General features: G+C 34.5%; 1 protein-coding gene across 3 annotated transcripts; it reads right to left on the reverse strand.

Annotated features, from left to right (window-relative positions):
- Window positions 1-551: 551 nt before the first annotated feature.
- Window positions 552-12316, reverse strand: LOC123553798 (uncharacterized). 3 transcript variants are annotated; one of them, XM_053548782.1, is made up of 3 exons: window positions 12239-12297; window positions 3668-3919; window positions 552-3106 (listed from the first exon to the last, which is right to left on the reverse strand). In XM_053548782.1, the coding sequence occupies exon 3, from the start codon at window positions 3091-3093 to the stop codon at window positions 1000-1002; it is 2094 nt and encodes a 697-aa protein (XP_053404757.1). In that variant the 5' UTR covers window positions 3094-3106; window positions 3668-3919; window positions 12239-12297; the 3' UTR covers window positions 552-999. The 3 variants fall into 3 exon arrangements, with proteins under 3 accessions (XP_053404757.1, XP_053404758.1, XP_053404756.1); XM_053548783.1 differs by having other exon boundaries at window positions 3668-3963; window positions 12239-12291; XM_053548781.1 differs by lacking the exon at window positions 3668-3919 and having other exon boundaries at window positions 12239-12316.
- Window positions 12317-20382: the final 8066 nt, after the last annotated feature.

Below are 20382 nucleotides of genomic sequence, written 5' to 3' on the forward strand. Positions count from 1 at the left end.
ACTTCCCGACGATGATGTTTAGTACGAAACGTCTGACGACAAATCTGAACCAATTGGATTCGTGAAAACTATGCAAACTGTCAAAACTTCTATTCCTATTTGTCATCAACATAACCGACATCATCATCATCATCATTATACCAGGAAGGTCTAATACGTATCAGTTGTCCCAGATTATACTTATTATCATTATTATTATTATTAGGTCTTATTATAAACCTTCACAGTATTCCCGTTTCTTATCCGAAGTAAATATGTGAGTGTTATGAGTTGAATAATCGCATTTATCTGATACTATATGATTAAAATATTGTTAATTTTCCCATCGTTAAAATGAAATAATATTCTTGCGTAATGTGAGTCAACAATTTAACCGTTTTCAAATACATCTAAAGGAATCTAAATGTCATAGGTTTAATTCATAACAAAGATTGGGGTCTGAAAATGTCTACAAAAACTGTAGTAAATGGAAGGTAAAAGCATGGTGAATTTGAAGTTTTTTGTTTTGTTTTTTTTTTCACTGAAAAAAAACAGTGTAGTAACACTACACGTCTATTTTAACATACATGTTTACCATAGAAGTATCGAAGTATAACAGTTATCAAGGTCTTGATACGGAGAAATTATATTTTTAAACAAGGAGCTGCGTTCAATAAACGCTTGATGCCCCCGGTGGCATCCTTGTCGATACAAAGCAACTGGAGTCCAAAACGAGGTCAAGTTCAAGGTCAAGGTCAAACTGAGGTCAGGTGATGTCTGAAGATGAGGAATGGTCACAGGTTACATCTACCTGCATTAGTATCAAGTCATTCTAGTAAGGGGTATTGATGCTAGACGAAACGGTCCCATTTGGTTAACCTCGTACGGACGGACGAATGAACAGACGGACAGGACAATAACTATATGCCTCCCGCATCAGTAGATGCCGGGGGCATAAAAACATAATTCATAATTATTCTCATAAATTTAAACGCTGTTGTAATTAATGCACAAATATTATCAATGATATATCTTTCTAAGAAGACCAACAATATGCCATCTCGCAACGTTGTGTGTCGGTCGCTCATTCAATGAACATCTGTAACAAACTAGAGCGTCCATTAAACTGTGTTCTTGTTCCATGCATTGACCGAGTAAATTAAGTGTAGTCTCCTTATGGAAGAGAAGTGATTCTGTAGATACGGTTATTATTAGCTTGTTAAGAGCTCTCTGTTGATCTCTTTGTCTGCCAAGTTGACCATATGTCAGGTACTGAAGGTAGTACAGGTAAGGGAGAGGATCAGCGACAGCCCAGTCCATCCAGTCGTCCACTTCATCACGCATGGCTCTTTCTTCTTCTGTACATCTAAACATTTCATACTGAAGAGCACGAGGAACGCAGTGCACCTCTCCACGTGTAAATGAAACTCCAAATGCAAAGTAAGATGTTAAGGAACTGACATTTTCAATATGGAGAATATTAATAGGAAATCTCCATGTAGAGTTTTGTAGGTCTGTACTGATACAGCGACATAGCGGTTGAGTGACACGAGGATTATATCTTTCTTCCACGTCACGAAGTACGATCACGGTCCTCTCCAGATCCCCGGCACAAAATAACGCTGATGCTAGTTTAAGTCTTCCAGTTGCAACATCAGAATCAATTCCCAGTGAAAATAACGACAAACTTGTGTTAGAAACACTTTGCCCTTGTGAAATTCTGTAAGATGCTAGCAATGATCCCATTGTTGTACAAAGTGACGGTATCATCAATAAAAAACTCTCGCGTTCTATACCTCCACTACACCTGTATACCTGTAGCACAGCTGATAAGCGCGTTTTCATCTCGGAAAATATCCTCTCGATATCCACCTCATTTGTTACTTTTATATCTGAATTAGCAACAATCATTTCATACACTATATCATAGTATAATATACTATATATTGCATAATGAGTTTGATCAGTTGTCTGATAATTACATCTTGCCTGCACGAAACCGCATTTGTCTCTCAGGCGATCTCCGACATTGTCTATTTCTATCCCCAGTAAAGCGCGACCACATTTACACATAATATGTTCAAGAGCTACGATAAGTTGTTGTCTTGTTCTAAAATCAAACTTTTCCGCCATCAGATTATTTCCGGGAATGAAATAGTGAGGACAATTATCAGCATAGATGAAATTCTGTAATAATCTTAGACATGACGTAACACATAATAGTAAGTTATCTTCATGCCAAAGTTCGTATTGTGAATTTTCAACTAAAAACATTAAAACTGTTTTACAGTAAAAGCTTGATATTGTGTCTGGAAAATCGGGAGTAATAAAGGTTTTCATTATCATTTTCAGAAGTACGTAACATCTGATTTGTGTGACATTCATATTGAACATTATATATCTTTCAGCCAATGAGGTAGATATCCTCCATTCTAATCTCTCGTTTTGACTAGAACTGTGTCCAGTAGGTACCAGAAAACAACCTGACTGTACTGAATGTCTTATTAAATGGACATTATGTGACTGTTTCGCATAATATCTAAACATCCATGTTTCTGCTTCACTTGGCCATATTTTACACAGAAAAGCACTCACGAGGTCAAAATTGCTATTTTCATTTGTAGCTGCTGGACCATGTCTAACATGTCCTTCAGGCAATCCTTGGTGTAAGAATGTATTCTTCAAAAGCACCCTTCTTTCAATGTCATATTCAAAATGCTCATCGGGTAATTCCTCCTCAGCTACAGGAATATCTGGTCGTAAACACTGAAGTCTACAATAACCTGGTGGTACTGTATCATCCTGAATCATTAATAGGTTCAGTTTACCTTGTTTCCAATCTCCCCAGTCTTGTATCACATTATACTTATTATGACAGGTCAGTAAATCGATATCGGAATTCAGTCCTAAAGTAGTAGTACCTTCCGTCTGAGTACCGAAATGATAACACTTTATGTCCCCGCCGAGAACATTGTGACTCAATGTCTGCATACTCTCCCTCAGCAGCCCAGTACGTCTCCTCACATTGACAGTCCTCTCATTCACTCCTATATCATCCAGCACCTGGGACAGACGTCGAGACACGTCAGGGTAATAATCTGGTACACTGTCCATTCCTATTCAGTTCCTGAAAATAAATATTTTGTAATTATCAAATAAAACGTCTACAACAGGACTGCATTTAAAGTACATATTTAGTGTTAAGTTTGCAACACTGCAACAAGTTTATATCATCAGCATGTTATACTTTCATTTGACTGTGTTAATCATTTTAACATTTTGAAAATACCAGATCTTAATTATCGTTTTTATTCAATATCTGTAAAATTTGTCTAGAAATGTAATCTTGTGAAACAAAATTTAACATGCATAAAATAATTCCTTAATACCAAAAACGTCGTGTAAGAAATAACAGAATCTTTAAAAGAAATAAATTATTGCAATATTAATAAAAAGAACGTAGGGCTTCCTGAAAATCATAATTATCGTCTAAATTGGCTTGCATTTTTTTGCTATTCGCAAATCGTGGCTAGCCAGAGTAGAGGAGTTCGAACCCAAGATATCCCTGTTGTTACACTGATACCCCAAGCAACTAATTATTTTCTGATACTTGATCGAGTGCAGTTATTGAAAGCCTATAGTTTAAATCAATACCTTGAGGGAAACTAATCACTTAGAGTTTGCTTACTAGAAACACTGGTTGTCATATGATCAGTTACAAAGCTCTGGTCTCCGTGGAGTTTGTTCTAAAGATCTCCCAGCCGAGCGGTCGGCAGACATGCTATCAAATTTCTTTTTAGCGGCCGGTGCCTCTCTGGTTTAGTGCTCAAAGTGTGTTGCCGCTCAGCGCTATTAGTTGTGGTGTACATTTTTTTCATTTGAGGAAGTCATCTAGCTTGCTTGTGAAAGGTCGGTGGTTCTACCCAAGTGCTGTCTGGGTCTGAAAGAATGCCAGCGGCATTATGGTTCTTTCGCTACCAGAAGCTGTAAAGTTGTCATTTGACATTAACATTAAAGCTATGAACTGTAAGAATTGGTTTTACTTTGTTAGAAAACATTTAAATCATTATGGGTTAGAGCAGTACTCTGATTTTACTACACCAATATCCAAATATAATATTGTTAAGCAGATTGGTGAAGCTATGTTTAAAGGTCATATAACGGAGTGGAATATTAGTATTAATAGTGTCCAAGGAAACTCCGGTAGAGGTGGTAACAAACTTCGAACATACTGTACCTTTAAAAAAGAATTTTGTGTTGAGAGGTATTGCACTTTGATACTATCAAATTCACATAGATCAGCACTGTGTAAATTGAGACAGGGAGATACGAAGGTTTACCTATAGAAAGAAGGATATGTCCGTTTTGTAATGTCAATAACGTTAGTGTAATTGAAAATGAGAGCCATGTTTTGCTTGAGTGTAGTATGTACAATGATATCAGAGATACACTTTTTAGTAAGGCCATAGTTTCTGCACCAAATTTTATGGACAAGAGTAATGCTGATAAAATGAAAATTCTTTTTACTTCAGATGTTTTAACTAGAGTATTAGCCAAAACCTGCTTTTTAATATTACAAAGAAGACAGTTTTATCTGTGTAAATAATATCTATCTATTATAAGTGATTACCTTTTGATGGTATTGAGGGACAACTGCTAACAGAATCAGCCTCGACAACATTTTAAAGCAGAGTATTATAGTTACATTTTAAAAAGTAAAGTTGTGTCTGATAGGCAGTTGTTGTTCAATTTTATCCATGGGTATGTACATAGTAGTGTGATATTTGTACAAAGTTCACTACTGTAAAAATAATCTTTTTATCAATTATTACTATTATTAACTTTTCTTACATATAGTGTTTCTATGACACGATATTGTTAGAACATAGACTTAATAGGTTGGAGTCATTTTCAGAATAAGAATGTTTGCCTTATTCGAACATGAATGGATAACAAGGAGCTTTATTACTTGACAAGACAAAACAGTTGCTTTAATATAGACCACACTGGGTGTCTGTGATCAACAATAGTTTGTTTTCTTATGAAATCCACCAATAAACTGGTAGATTTTTGTAGTTATTGTAAATTTAAGTTATGTCTACAAATTGTTCATACAAGTGCATACATATTCCTCATTTTACTTAGTATGCTTAATAATTGTTAATGGATTGTGACTGACTGAATTAAATAACTTAGTCATATGTTCATTGAAATATGAATTTGACTTCCACTTAACATATCAGTACATTCTGAGGTAACTTTCCCTCACCAGTTTCAATCACACACACACACACACACACACAAACCACACAGACAAATGCAGACACACATACATATACACATGTCTGTACTTTTCTAAGTAATCTGGTTACACACATACACACTGGTCAGTATGTTTTAAGTCAACTGGTAACACATACACACAGACACCTGCACACAGACACACACTGACTGAATTAAAAAAAACTTAGTAACTTTCCCTCACCAGTTTCAATCACACACACACACACACACACACACACACACACACACAAACCACACAGACAAATGCAGACACACATACATACATACATATACACATATCTGTACGTTTCTAAGTAATCTGGTTACACACATACACACACCAGTATGTTTTAAGTCAACTGGTAACACATACACACAGACACCTGCACACAGACACACACTCAAGCACTCATAACACACAAGCACACACTTGCTTATACACATAAATCTGTACTTGTTTAGTAATCTGGTTACTTTTAATGTATGTATCGTTATTTTTACTATTTTATACGGGTATGTCTCTTATAGTTCTAAAATTGAATGGCCATTTACATGTGTTTTTAATGCTGTGATATTTATTTATTTGTATATATTTGATGTTTGTAAATGGAGGAGACTGAAATAAATAAATAAATAAATTTGACCTATTACTGTGTTGGTGTGCCGTTAAACCTAACAAAATAAAATTCTAACGATTTTTGATAGATGCTTGAACCTTATTTGATACGATATTACTGATGAGATATGAAAGAATTTTGTGCGCACACATCATAGGTTTAAAAAAGAATCACTTGAAAAAAGTATTAAAATGTATTAAAAATTAGACAAAATATTTATGTCTCTTCTATTTTGTTTATCCGGAAAACACATGTCATAACACCTCAACAGTTGTAAGCTATTATATTAAGATGGGTGCGTAAACATCAACGTTTAGCAAGCAAACAGTAATGAAGGTGTTTTGTGAATGAGGGAGCACACTTTGAAAGATATTTAATTTCCAGATATACACAAGTTATGTACAAAAGGACCGTGCAACTGTTTGTTTGCTCCTATCTTTATAACAAAATCAGTCGGAAAACTTTGCTCAGTGGCGATGTTTCTGTTAAATGAAAATCTACTTTGTTTTCTGGGAAATTATGAATTTTAAAACAACTGAATGGCAATAACTCCGCTGTTACTGAAGATAATCGGAGTAAAGATAACCATGGTTATGGTCTTTTAGTGATCTATATTAGTTTTAAATTTCATGAAGATCTATCAATAGATTACTTGGTTATGTTGGAATGTATAGATTGTGTGCACCACTGCCATATAGTGGTCTACATTTGTGTAAAGTTTCATGAAGATCCGTCCATAGGTTACTTAGATACAAACCAAGGGAAAACGTTGATTTTACTAGGTGAAGGGGGATAATATTATGTGTGAGCAAAGGTCATGTGCTAATCAATTATTATGTGAGGTTTTGGGATTCTCTTATAAAATCGAGGGAAAAACATTGCCTTAACCTGATCAAGCGGATAATACTACGTGTGAGCAAAATGCATTGCTGAAAGAAAAAAGGAATATCACAGAATTTAAAGAAACGGTTGATTTCTGTTAAACTCTCGATTTTATGGGGCGTCGTATACTTTTATCTAGAGCATTTCTTTGATATAAAAATCTTTTTTATTTGAGATCAAAATTCGATTTCTTAATATCAAGAATTCGAATTTCTGATATAATTTTTTGATATATATATAAAAAAAATCTTCACATCAAAATTTTTTTTTATATCAGGAATTAAGTTTTTGATATCAGGAAGTGTTGTCAATTATATATAAAAAAATAAACACATTTTTGATATCTGGAAATGAATTTTGATATGATAATCATATTTGCCTCTCAAAGTATTTCGCAAAATCGTGCGTTACGTGAACTTCTAAATTTTACTTACACATGGACATTTGAAAGACCTATATCACGCAATGGACTATATTTACAATATTTATCAATTTAACCTAATTGCTTGATGTTGCCGAGACGTGCCTCCTTTGACGAATTCTTTGTTATCAATTCAAATAGTTATTCATACATTTATCATTTCGTCGTTGCATCAGTACAGCAGTAAAACAAAACAAGAGAACCAAATGAGCCTAAGTCTCTCACCTGAGGCCGACTTTGACCTAATTAGATCTTGCTTGTAACAAAGTATTAAATTTAAAAAAGAATTTAAAAAAATATATAAATTAAAAAAGACTTTTAAAAGAATCTTTAGTTCTAGCGGCCACATTTGAACAATTTTGGGAGAGGACAATATAGTTATACTACATACCAAGTTTGATAAAGATTTATCAAGCAGTTCAAGATAAGAATTTTTTTTAAAAGGTATTTTCATTTTTAGCTCTAAAAGCCCCTAAAAGGGCCAAGTTTCCCTATTTAAACAAAACTTTAGAGAGGACCATACAATGATGTCACAGACTAAAGTTAGTGAAGATCGATCAAGCGATGTATGGTAAGAAGTTGTTTAAAGGTATTTCTATTTTTAGCTCTAGTGGCCTCTTTAAGGGGCCAAATGTCCCTATTTGAACAAATTTTAAAAAGGACCATATAAAAATGATATAGACAATGTTTGAGGAAGATCCATCAAGCAGTTCATGAGAAGAAGTCGTTTAAACATATTTCTATTTCTAGCTCTAGTGGGCCATAAAAGGGGTCAAGTGCCCCCATTTGAAAAAAATTGATAGAGGACCATATAATGGTGTTAAAGACTACGTTTGACGAAGATCAATCAAGCGGTTTATGTTAAGAAGTTGTTTAAATGTATTTCTATTTTTAGCCCTACCGGCCTTTAAACGGGACCAAGTGCATCCATTTGAATAAAATTGAGAGAAGACCTTAAAATGACGCTACAGACCAAATTTGATGAAGATCCATCAAGCGGTTCATAAGAAGAAGTCGTTTAAAGGTTTTTTTTCTATCTTTAGCTCTAGCAGGGTGCCTAAAAGGGGCCAACTGCACGTATTTGAACAAACTGGAAAGAGGACATTATAATGATGCTGATGCTACAGACCAAGTTTGATGAAGATCCATCAAGTGGTTCATGAGAAGAAGTCGTTTAAAGGTATTTTTCTATCTTTAGCTCTAGCGGTGCCTAAAAGGGACCAACTGCCCCTATTTGAACAAACTGGAAAGAGGACATTATAATGATGCTGATGCTACAGACCAAGTTTGATGAAGATCCATCAAGTGGTTCATGAGAAGAAGTTATTTAAAAGTTTCTCTATTTTTAGCTCTAGTGGTCCCTAAAAGGGACCATTTGAACAAACTTGATAGGAGACCTCACCAGGATGCTACAGAACAAATTTGATGTTATTCTGACCAGAAGGTTTAGGGGAGAAGATGTTTAAGTAAAAATATGGACGACGGACGCCAGACCATCCACCTTATACTAATAGCTCACCATGAACCTTCAGTTCTGATGAGCTAAAGGAAGAGGGCGATAATGACCCTAGATCTCTTACATGAGTTTCAGAGCTTAAACAGGCTAGAGAGTGTGTGCAGCTTTAGGAGAGGACCAAGGTGTCTTTCTGGTGTCGGACGTTCCAGAGACAGTAGAAGTTGAATATATATAAATAAGTGTGACAGATAACTAACAGTTCATACATTATATGCTTCTTAGATATTTAAAATTTGGTGGAAAAACACACAGACAAAGGGAGCAGACTGTCTTGGAAAGCCTCTTTATAATAGTAAAATGCATCAAATAATTCTTGTGAAAACATTTTTAAAGGTATTTCTGTATTTCGCTCTAGTGACCCCTAAAAGTTTAGAAGAGGACCTTAGGATGATTCTATAGACCAAGTTTAATGAGGATCAACCGAGAAATTTGTGAGAAAAGGTTGTTTAAACGTATTTCTATTTTAAATACTTACCACTTTTGTGAGCCTCAGTGGCGCAATGGTAGCGCGCTTGCTTATTTAAAAAGCGGATAGGCCTCACCAAAGGGTATCAAACCTTAGCCAATAGGAACAGATGACCTAATGGAAGGGGATACATAAAGGAATCCTTTTGCAACTTGAAACTCCTGCAACTTTCAAGGTACACGATAGAATACACTTAGAATATAGATCATGAAGCTCCTGCTTAAAGGTGCATGACTTTTTGTTTTGAACATTTTTAGATCTAAATCTTTTTGTCACCTATAAAAGTTTCATGCTTCATGTATTTCAACAGGCTTAAGTTTTATCTTTCCAAGATTTTTCCAAGAATCGGTGAGATAGTACCTTTAACAGCCTTATATGCAAGGTATAACGTATAATAATGTTACGCATACATGTATATAATTATTAATTTACCTTCTGTACAATGTAGTGTAAGCATTCAGAAACTTAAGGTAATGGTGGTTTTGTCCGAAATGTTAGAGGAAACATCATTTTGTTATTGCATCGTACATGTTGCACTAATTTCGTAATAGCATGGGCTCGCGGGCTCATTACGAAAAAATGCTATTGACGGTAAAATTGTTCATTTTCTGGAGTGCAAGACTGTAAAAAGACAATTTATACGTGGAATAGCACAATGTTTTATGCCATCCCTGAAAGTGATGTCAAATACCCTTAACCTTCATTATGTCACCTATATATCACTCATATATACCTCCAAAATAGGCGAAACGGGTGTGGTGTAGCCCAGTGGTTTTATTACTTGTGACGCTCCTCGTCGTTAGAAATTATTCAAATTTCAGTATATTGTTGAAGAGACATTCTTCTTTGGATTGTGTGTATTTTTGTCATTTTTGAGACGTTTTTAAGTAGAAAAAGTCAACAATTATATCAATATAAGGCATAAAATATGCTAATTGGTTATGGGGAAGTCCCATGTTTTATGACCTGTGACGCCCATGACAATAAGATGTTGATCGATTTTCAGTATAATATTGAAATATAGTCATTCCCCTGGAAGTTTGGGTGATTTTTGTCCCTTTTAAAGAGCTTTTAAGTAATACGTCTTGAGCAATAATTATACCCCTTTATAACAGTCAAAGTTTCTGTTACGATACCCGTCACGACTTATATATAAAGTTGTAATGTGTTTTTAAAGAAACCAGGGAAACCAGGACCACTTCTTAGAAAAATAACAAGGACTGCAGTCGAATGACAGCCATATCTCCCGCCGATGTCATTTAAAAAAGGGCCATAACTCCAGAACGGGTTGAGCAGTTTGAATCAATTCCATCCAATAATGAATGAGGAGTTGCGGTCACAAAAAATGTACTATATATACAAGAAAAAAGTAACAAAGGGACATAACTCCCGAACAGGTGGGGCAAAACCAAATTGTTTTGCTTCCTGTACAACTAGGCATCGGTAGTAGTAATCCCTGAAAGACTGAGTCAATTCCGTCCAATAATGAATGAGCAGTTGCGGTCACAAAAATGTTGCACGGGCGCACGCACGGACGGGTGCCATTACCATTATTCTTCTCCAATGCCTATCGGCAGGGATATTTATGTTGTAAGTGTGCCTTAGATGGGTTTGGGTTAGGGTTTGGGTTAGGGAGTCGTTATTCTATTATTATTAGCAAATAACCTTTTGAATATATTGATTTCATATGTTTCTTGAGTGCAAGATGTAAAACATGGTAATTTCTTCCATTATAGCTCAAAAAGGTTGAGAACTTTTTTTATAGAAATAAGTAGATTTATATATCTAAATACAGTTCAAGTATGTGTCGAGAAATTTGATAAATCTGCCATTTTGTGTATTATTTGTTGCCATGGAAACAAGTTGGCCGCCATTTTGATCAAATATTTAAATGCTCATAACTTTTTCGTTTTCAAGCCGATTTTGAAAATTCCTTTACTTCTTTAAATGATTTAAGAAATCTTAGCAGATATTTTTTCAACAAGTTTTGAGGCGACAGTAGTGTAAAAACAGTTAAAATTTTAAGCAATTGTTTGTTTATCAAAACAGGTATTCTAATCAATTCAGTTAAGGTTCATGTAAAGTGTTTGGACACCACCCCTCAGGTGAATTTTGATTTTGGAAATTTATTCTTCGAAGACCGTTTCTATTTATTATAAATACACTGAATTGTTTAGAGGAAGTAGGGAATACATTGTACAAAGTAAAGCTTCTTTGAGAATAAATATTTTGTCTAAAATTGCAGGTACTTCGACTGTCACGGTTCTATTTTGTAGAAAATATCAAACTTTTTTTCAGAAGTATTTTTTCTTTAAATACGTTTGGTTTGTGTCTGTAACATATTTATCTAGGTACTCCTAGTATTGGAATACAGTTAACTTACATATTTTCTGAAATATAGGAGTATTTTGTCATTTTGACAGCTCTACTTTCACTTTCGTTTTGCAATTTTGGCAATTTTTTGAAATGTAGATGTATTGTAGCAATTTTAACTCTGGGAATACCTGGAGAAATATGTTAAGCACGCAATAAGTAAAGACCTAATGTCAAAATATTTTTGAAAATGAAGTTTGATATTTTTTACAAAACCGAATGTGGACAAGCAAAGTACATGTCATAAAAGAGAAATATTATTGTACCGAACAAAACAACCTCTCTTGAATGACACGTCTACTCTTTCTGAACGGTTTGGTATACAATGTATGAAAAACAAAGGCCTATGAGGTCCCAGAACATGAAATTTACCCGAGAGGCAGTCTCAAACACTTTACATGAACCAATATTTGCTTGTGAATATAACTTGAAAACAGAAAAAGTATTTTATTTGTAAAGCTATCTTCATTTTAATTCTGTTTATTCATTATATTATCATCTATTCAGTTTTATTCATTTACATGTTTTATTAATTTTCTAACTGGTATTTCCACTTTCTTTCTTTTTCAAAACGAAAGTAGGACTTTGTTTTTGATAATTTTAACACTTGCCCCTGACTTTAAAGTTAAATAACATTTTCAAAATATAGTGTTAAATGTATGAAATAATTGTAACTCATAAGAATATCTCAAAACACTTACAAGACTGGGACGTATTTTTCCTCAAAAGCTAAACAAATCGACCTCCTTTTCTGTTTACTAAATTAATGTTGATCTCACAACGTGTCATCGTAACGCGCACTTGCGCATTTGTACAAAAATGCTCATTTATTAAGGATTTCAGTGACATAAAGATATTCGTGTGATCTTTTTTTTATAAATCGACTGGTTAACAGGCCCGGATCTAGGGCCGGGCCGACCGGGGAGGGGTGGAGCGAGGGGTCAAGTGCCTCCATCCCCGACCCCAGTTGGACGGGAATTGACCTATAGGCCTACTCATCAAAGTTGCACCCAACTATATTGGCAAAGGAATAACATTTTCTCACAGTTAAGTCCAAGGAAATGCACCAGAGGTCACCATTTCATCATATACTTCAAATTTTTCAGGGTCAGGGACTTCTGACCCACTAAACTAAGCGGGTTCCTCCTCCCGTACCAGAAAATGCACCATAGGTCACCATTTCAAAGCTGTATTTCAAAAATGCCAGGGAAGACCAACCTGACCCCCATAACATAATCGATCATGGATCCCCAACCGTACCTACCGTCTCTTGGTGCTATGAGCCTTTGTACTACACTGGTCCCTTCCCATCTCCCCCACCCCACCCCATCCGCTTCCATTATCAATTGCTTCTTTGATCTTCCGTCTCTCGGTGTTATCATCACGGATCACCACCAGGCCTCGTGTTCACAAAACATTTTCAGTCTCAGCTGAGTTTGATAATGAAACTTTATTTGTCTTTTATATCTAAATAGCATGTTTAAAACTAAATTTTAAGTCAATAACTATTTTCATGTGACTATTCAGTATAAATGGTCAGTCTCTTTTGGAATTTAACGTTGAAGTTTTAGCAAAATCGATATTAAAATTTCAAACTCAAACTCAGCTGAGACTGAAAAATGTTTTGTGAACACGGGGCCTGGATGTTATCCCATAATATTGAGTGTCCAGTATCATTACACGGTTCGCCGGCTGCTTTTTGTACTCATGTGGTCCTTTACCCATACCCTAAATTCCTGACAGTCTCTCTAATATTATTCAATTTTGAAACCGTCACAATTGATCTTGTTTATAGAACCACATTGTTTTTCAGTTAAATGCATACTACAAGTAATTATTCAACCATGAAAATGAAAATATGCAAAACGACCCTAGTAAGGCTTAGTCACGTTGTATTCGCTAGCGCATTACTCTTAGAAGAATTTTTGTCCTTTATTTGTCGGCTAAAATGTAATTAATCTCAAGAATTTGATCGTAAATATTTTCAAATTGCACGTTTTTTACTAGGTTCTAAAAGTTACGTTATGACTGTGTAAATCGGAACAGAGAGCATTCCGCAACTTTGTAACATAACTGAATACGGGATAACCTCACATTGCAAATTTCGTGACTCAGGCTTATATTTTAGTTTCAATTTTCAATTCGTTTATTTCTCTCAATTCATGATAACATGACATTATGAGGTACAATACAATATTGATAATATATAACTATAACGAGGCATTTGCATTGAATTTGTCAAGACAGCAGGTATAATACTAGCACTAAGTTCCATAATAATAATATTTTGATGATTATGTTCTTGCGGGAGAGTAACAATTTTGCAACAGTACACAATACAAATATCACTTAATTAAGTTAACAGATCCGCAAATTCTATCCAAATTTATAGCATTAAACAATATAAATATGACTTTTCGGTGAGATAGAAAGCTATCAACAGTTTTCAAACATTACGTATATTAATATTTATCATAATCTACTTAAACCTCTGGATGATATTTTTAACAAAGATACATAATTTTTTTAAATAGTAAAATTATACTCCTTCTTCTACTATGAAAATTTTGCTTGACCTGAAAAGAGAGAACAATATCGGGTATTAATTACAATTTAATTACAGATAATTGCTTCTTATATCTTAATTACAATAAAATTACAGATAATTGCTTCTTATATTTTGTTTATCACAAAAGTATTGTACATGCTTTCCGCAGCAATACTGCAAATGACTGTGTCAGTATCCATGCTTTTGCTTTGCTCTTGTTTAACTTGTCAATAAATGTCTGGGATTCATTCACAAGTCGAGCTACCTTTGGACCAGAAACCATCCGTCGCATAACTGACTTGAATTATCGGTATGACTTACTGCGCTCCCATTAGATTTCCTTTTTTCTGCTTATGAAGCAATACTTGAGAATGTATTTTATGGATCCAGACGATTGACTCAGCCTGAGTCAGTACGACATATATGTTTCTTTGGTAAAGTAGAGTGTTTTCTCGAGTATGAACAAGAGGCCAACAATCCTAATATGGGTGGTTAAGACCAAAATAAAAACATTGAACACGAAACACAAAGGTTTCTGATGATATATTAAAGTTCTCCTCTCTCGTTCTCCTCTCTCAAAGCTTTCATAAAAATCAAATCATTAACTGATAGTCCAGGAATGGAACATGTGGAAATTAAATTCCCTCTGTGACCGCCGCAATAGTGGTTTCATCGTCGTATGACTCCTTCATGGCAACAAATGCACATTTCATCATTACATACAGAGAACAATTCTTCATTTGGTGTGCATATAAAAGTTACTGCCAACATTAGAAGCCTGAAGTCAGTCAGTATGTTAGTTTCCTATTCTATACAGTGTTAAAGCTGAAACAGTCAATATACCTTAATACAAAATTTAAATAAAACTGGTGGAGTGTGCTAATGACTGTACATTATTCAAGTAGGCTAATGACATGAAGCTATGACAAACTGTAAAGACAATGATAAATATCAAACCATATTAGGAACACGGAAATGTAAATTTGATAAGGTTGATTGAAGGGCACTGACGGTATTGTAGAATTGACAAATGTCCGCAGATGCAAGCACGTGCTATACCTTCGTTTCTCATAGTTTACACAGATTTAACGTACACGGGAAAAATTCTGAATCACGTACACTAATGACAAAGTGAAACACAGGACATTTATGTCAGTTATCATTTTTATCTTAATTTGGGGCTCACATAAATGCGTCCTGGATTTTCCTCAGCTTAATGTCAAACTTACATCAATTTTTGTTAGGAGTATAGTACCTCTAATAATACAGTATATTGAATTAATCAAATGGGTGATTCAGCTGATAATCGTGATAAATGTAAAGGTTTATTTAAGTATTATAAGGTATTTTCTTAAAATGATATATATGTATTGCGGTTATGTGGGCTTTTTTTCGGCCATATGAAATTTTAAGTAAGTAAGTAAGTTTTATTTAGCACAAGTGTACATGACATGGCAATATAGCGATAAAACAAATGACAAATCAATGCATAATAAGTATTAAATAGTGACAAACCAACAAATCATTAGACAGTTATATCATATTACTCAGCAAAGCCATGTAATGCTCACCAATACCAGAGATAACACAAAAAAGATGAAATGATTCTTCTTATTTCCATTGTGGTCCCTGTTATTGGCGGCATGACAAAGAAAGTCCTGTTTAGCTATTATATTTTTGAGTAAGATACATAATCTTAGATACTAAATAATTTATGAAAGCTAATTGAGATCACATATATGTATCACAGTAAAAGATTTATTACATAATTTTTCATGAGGAATGATCAATGAATGATAATATGATCACAACGTTGTCAGCCAAAATAGAAAACTCACTACTTCTGACGAAAATAAAAATATTTATACTTTCAAAATGTAAGTATAGCTACATTTAAATGAAATCAGTACAGCAGCAAAAATAAAAAAATATAAATGACTAAGATAAGAATGATATTTCTAAGACCTGTCTGTTTAAATCAATTAAAAGATTTAATATACTACAACTGAAAGACTATTAAAATCAATAAGGCATTAAATAGGATCTGATGGCATGCTTAAATGAATGGGAAGATTTAATATCCCTAAGATGTAGAGGGAGACCATTCCACAAAACAATCCCATTGTAAGCAAACGACTTTCTACCAAAGCTACCCATCCTCTCTGGCAAAGAAAACCGACCAGTATCAACAAAGGAATAATTAGAATCAAAAGAATTTGATGATGGAAGTGCAGACACTCTAGATCTGGTAAAATGGTCATGGGCTGGAAAATGGGATGTAAAATGCTCCTTACGATATTCCTGTGCAGTGCCTGACTTTATTCTATGGACATGACAGAGAGTTATCTGATCTACTCTACCAATTTAGAGACTTGAATTGCTCTGACCCAACATGAGACCTACTATCCATGTTCAAAACAAATCTGATCATTTTGTTTTGAGTAGTTTGAAGCCTATTTTTCCAATACTTGGTAAAACTTGGATACCAACTAGAGCATACATAATCAAAATGACACTGTATCAGAGACATTACTAAAGGCTCCTTAGTATGAAGATCCAAGAATTGATTCTTTCTATGAAGGAATTTTAACCGGGCATTAGACTGTGTGACCACTGAACGTGCAATTTCATCACCTGAAAGATTTTGGTCTAATGTAGCACCCAGATACTTCACTGAACCTAGGCTTAGACCCAAAGAGAATAGACTCTGCTTTACCAAGATGGAGTGAAAGCTTGTAATCAATAAGACATTCACTTACATTTTCCATTTCCATAGATAAAATAGACTCAGTATCAGCTATACTTTTCCCATATACAAGAATTCCAGAGTCATCAGCATACAGTAATAACTTATTTTTGACCACAGCTGACATATCATTGACATAGATTAAAAATAAAAGGGGACCAAGGATTGAAACTTTGGGAACCCCACAGGTTACAGGGGCACGACTGGAATGGACACCTGAAACAGCAACTAATTGGTGTCTATCAGAAAGATATGATTGGAACTAGAGCATAGCATCTGAACTAAGGCCAATTGCATTCAGTTTCATTAACAAAATACTATGATTAACTGTATCGAACGCCTTCTGTAAATTCAGCAGAACCATTCCAACCATGTTACCTTTATCCATTTGAAACTTGACAAAATCTGAAAGATGGGTAAGACAGGTATCCGTGGAAAATCCACGTCTGAACCCCGACTGAAAACTGTATAAAAAAAATTCTCATTCAAGTTACCTTCCATTTGATCATAGACCCTTTCAAAAATATTGGAAAGTATACATAAAATAGACACAGGACGATAGTTACCAACATCGGTTTTATCGTTCTTCTTATAAAGAGGGATAACCCGGGCATTCTTAAGATCATCGGGAACAGAACCCTGGATAATTGAAAGATTGATAATATGTGTCAAAGGACTGGCTATAACTGAAGCACTGTCCCTTAAAAACCTACAGGGGATGCCATCTAAACCAGTAGCCTTATTAGCACTGAGTCTATTAAGATAGTTCAGAATCTTGTTTTCAGAAACAAATGAAAATGAAAAACTATTTGGAAAAATACCTTTAGATAAATAAAATTTATTTACAAATGATTTAGCATATTTAAAACAACTACTTGGCAATTTTTCAACTAATTTTGATGCAACGGTTGTATAAAAAAATATTGAATTTTTCAGCAACATTTAAAAAATCAAGGCTGACTTCTCCATCAATTTTCAAACCAATGTTGCTAGAAGAACTAACACCTTTCTTAGATGGCAAACCAAGCTGTTTTAAACATTTCCAGAGCGATTTAGAGTCTGATTTATTGCTTTCTACACTCTCTTTGAAATAATTTTTCTTTGCATTATGAATAAGAGTTTGAGTACTATTTCTATGTTGTTTAAAACTTTCATAATGTTCAGTTGTTTTATTCTTTTTGTACAAATTAAAAGCTTTGTCTCTAGCATTGATACTTTGTAGAATGTCATCATTGAACCATGGCTCTGTTCGCTGTTTAATGCGAACTTCCTTTACAGGGGCATGCATGTCCAAAACAGACAGAAAAATGTTTTTGAAATTACACCATGCTTCACTAACATTATCACTGAGTATAACAGATGACCAGTCAGATGAAAGTAATGACTGTTGAAAATCTTCTGATTTTAACATTGTTGTGTTTACCAATTGAAGAACGAGTAATTTTCCTGGTACAAAATATCATAGAATGGTCACTCAAAGATACATTTTTTATAGTGTTAGTCTCTTGCTGATACTTTTGGTTTTGTCCTAAAGTAGTTATGTGCCAAGTTTTGTGTTTTCCCCATTTTCTTCAGTACTTTGTACGATTTTACTGGACTATTAAGCTGGTAATCAACATTCTTACCTTTTTTAATCAAGGTGACGGCAGCACTTCAGTAGCAAAAATCAACTGATGCTGAATTCAAGGTTATAGAATACATTCCGTGACCACAAAAGCTGAAAACAGAGGTCAGTGCCTTTCGGGGCAATTGAGTAATTTCTTAGTTGGCATCCTTCAGCTGACGTCGTTGCTGATAGTTGCACCAGTCTCAGATCTGAGAGGCGCTGTTTTCTTTACGTCTTGTCTGATCGCCTTTTTGATGCCGTCTTATTTCAATGTTAAAAGACCTATCACTGAACGAGGATGACATGAACTATAGAACTTGATTTTAAGATGGATGTAAATTTTCGCAGTTGTCGTTGTGTTTTTATATAGTATATGTAGGCCAAGTTGAACCTTAATACAGTTCGAGACTGACCCCAGCTGCTTTCAGTTGGGAATTGGAAACAAAATCTATTTTTCATTAAGGTTTGTACGAATTTCGGCCCCACATTAACCCGAAAAACACAGTATATCCTCTGCAGCTGTCATTTGATTTTTAGTATTCATACTGATTCCAGACCTCTAGACGGCCAAAACAAAAAATACCTTCGGCATTGCAATCGATACTAGGTAGACCTAATACCATGTGTTTACATCATATCTAGTTTACTGGCTCTGCATATACAATGTAGTCGTTTTAACATGGATTTTAATCTTAGTTACTATTGGTTTAAAAAGCTGAAAATTGATATGTAAAACGGCATATTGATAACGAAGTGGAGTTGAGTAAACAACCTGGTTCATTTCATTTGTCCGAACCCAATGTGCATGTTGCCTGGGACCCGTAGAAAGAGAATGTATGACTACATAAACGTGTCTATACCTCAACCTCAACAAAAAAAGATTTCTATGTTTTCTATTAGAATCCCTGATTTTAATTTATTACTATCAAATGCATTCATTGATGGGCGAAGTCACGTATGAATCTGACAAATTGTCCTCCAAATAATCTCTGTCCTGTTCAAAAGAATTCTTTAGTTTCTTCAGAATAAATCATTGCAGAAATCGCTTTGCAATCCTACCATTGTAAAGTATTTTAAAACAATTTACTAGAATATGAAATTATAATATTGAAATATTTAATGTAAAATATTTCCCATCCAATCGTTTAGTTCCCACTGTTTCCTTTTTATAAATACCATTTAATGTTTGGACAGGCCATCGTACATTATTTGTAAAAAAAAATTTAATGGCGAAAGAGTCGTCTGCCTCTTAGACGAAAATCTGCACTTTACGAATCTTGGAGTGGAAATAGTGCATCTCTTTTTTTTAAATACATAAAATGTATACATGTTCGGCACCTCTTCATGCGCCGTTTATTGCCCTGTCTTACAATATAAGGATATTATGATATAACTGATGCATGCACATATCTGTAGAGCTCGAAATACAATAGAAACCCACTTACCTGATGAAAAAACAAGCGAACGCGAAATATTCGCCATATTGCAAGTTTGCAACCATTTTGCTCACTTAAAGAAAGTGTGCAACCACTTCACGTCCTGCCCCTTGTTATCCGTCTTGAAAATGACAAATCAATAAAAAGCATGCCCGAATTTGACAAGTACACCATGTAGAAATATGTTCTTGGCGATTGTTAAATATAAAGCTTTTGATTAAGGCGGTTTGCCTCTGGTACCACGTTACAAACGCTTTTAAATTTCGGATGGAAACATTAGTAAACATCAGCATTCGAAGTATCTTCATGAAACTGTATCATTGGACAAGCGTTCGTTCATTTAATGGACAATTCAAGTAGACGAAAAAAGAAATCATAAACAATGATATTTTTTGAAAAATAACAAACGCGTGAAAAACAAGTTTATCGCTTAAAACAGCGACAATTACCGAACATACTGGCGTAGATTTACGAGTGCCATGTCAATATACAGTATAAACAATCTCCTT

The sequence above is a fragment of the Mercenaria mercenaria genome, chromosome 7, assembly GCF_021730395.1.
Source record: "Mercenaria mercenaria strain notata chromosome 7, MADL_Memer_1, whole genome shotgun sequence".
NCBI classification, from domain to species: domain Eukaryota; kingdom Metazoa; phylum Mollusca; class Bivalvia; order Venerida; family Veneridae; genus Mercenaria; species Mercenaria mercenaria.

Excerpts from the sequence above, each read along its gene's own strand:
- LOC123553798 (XM_053548781.1), bottom strand. The coding sequence starts at position 3,093 with ATGGACAGTGTACCAGATTATTACCCTGACGTGTCTCGACGTCTGTCC.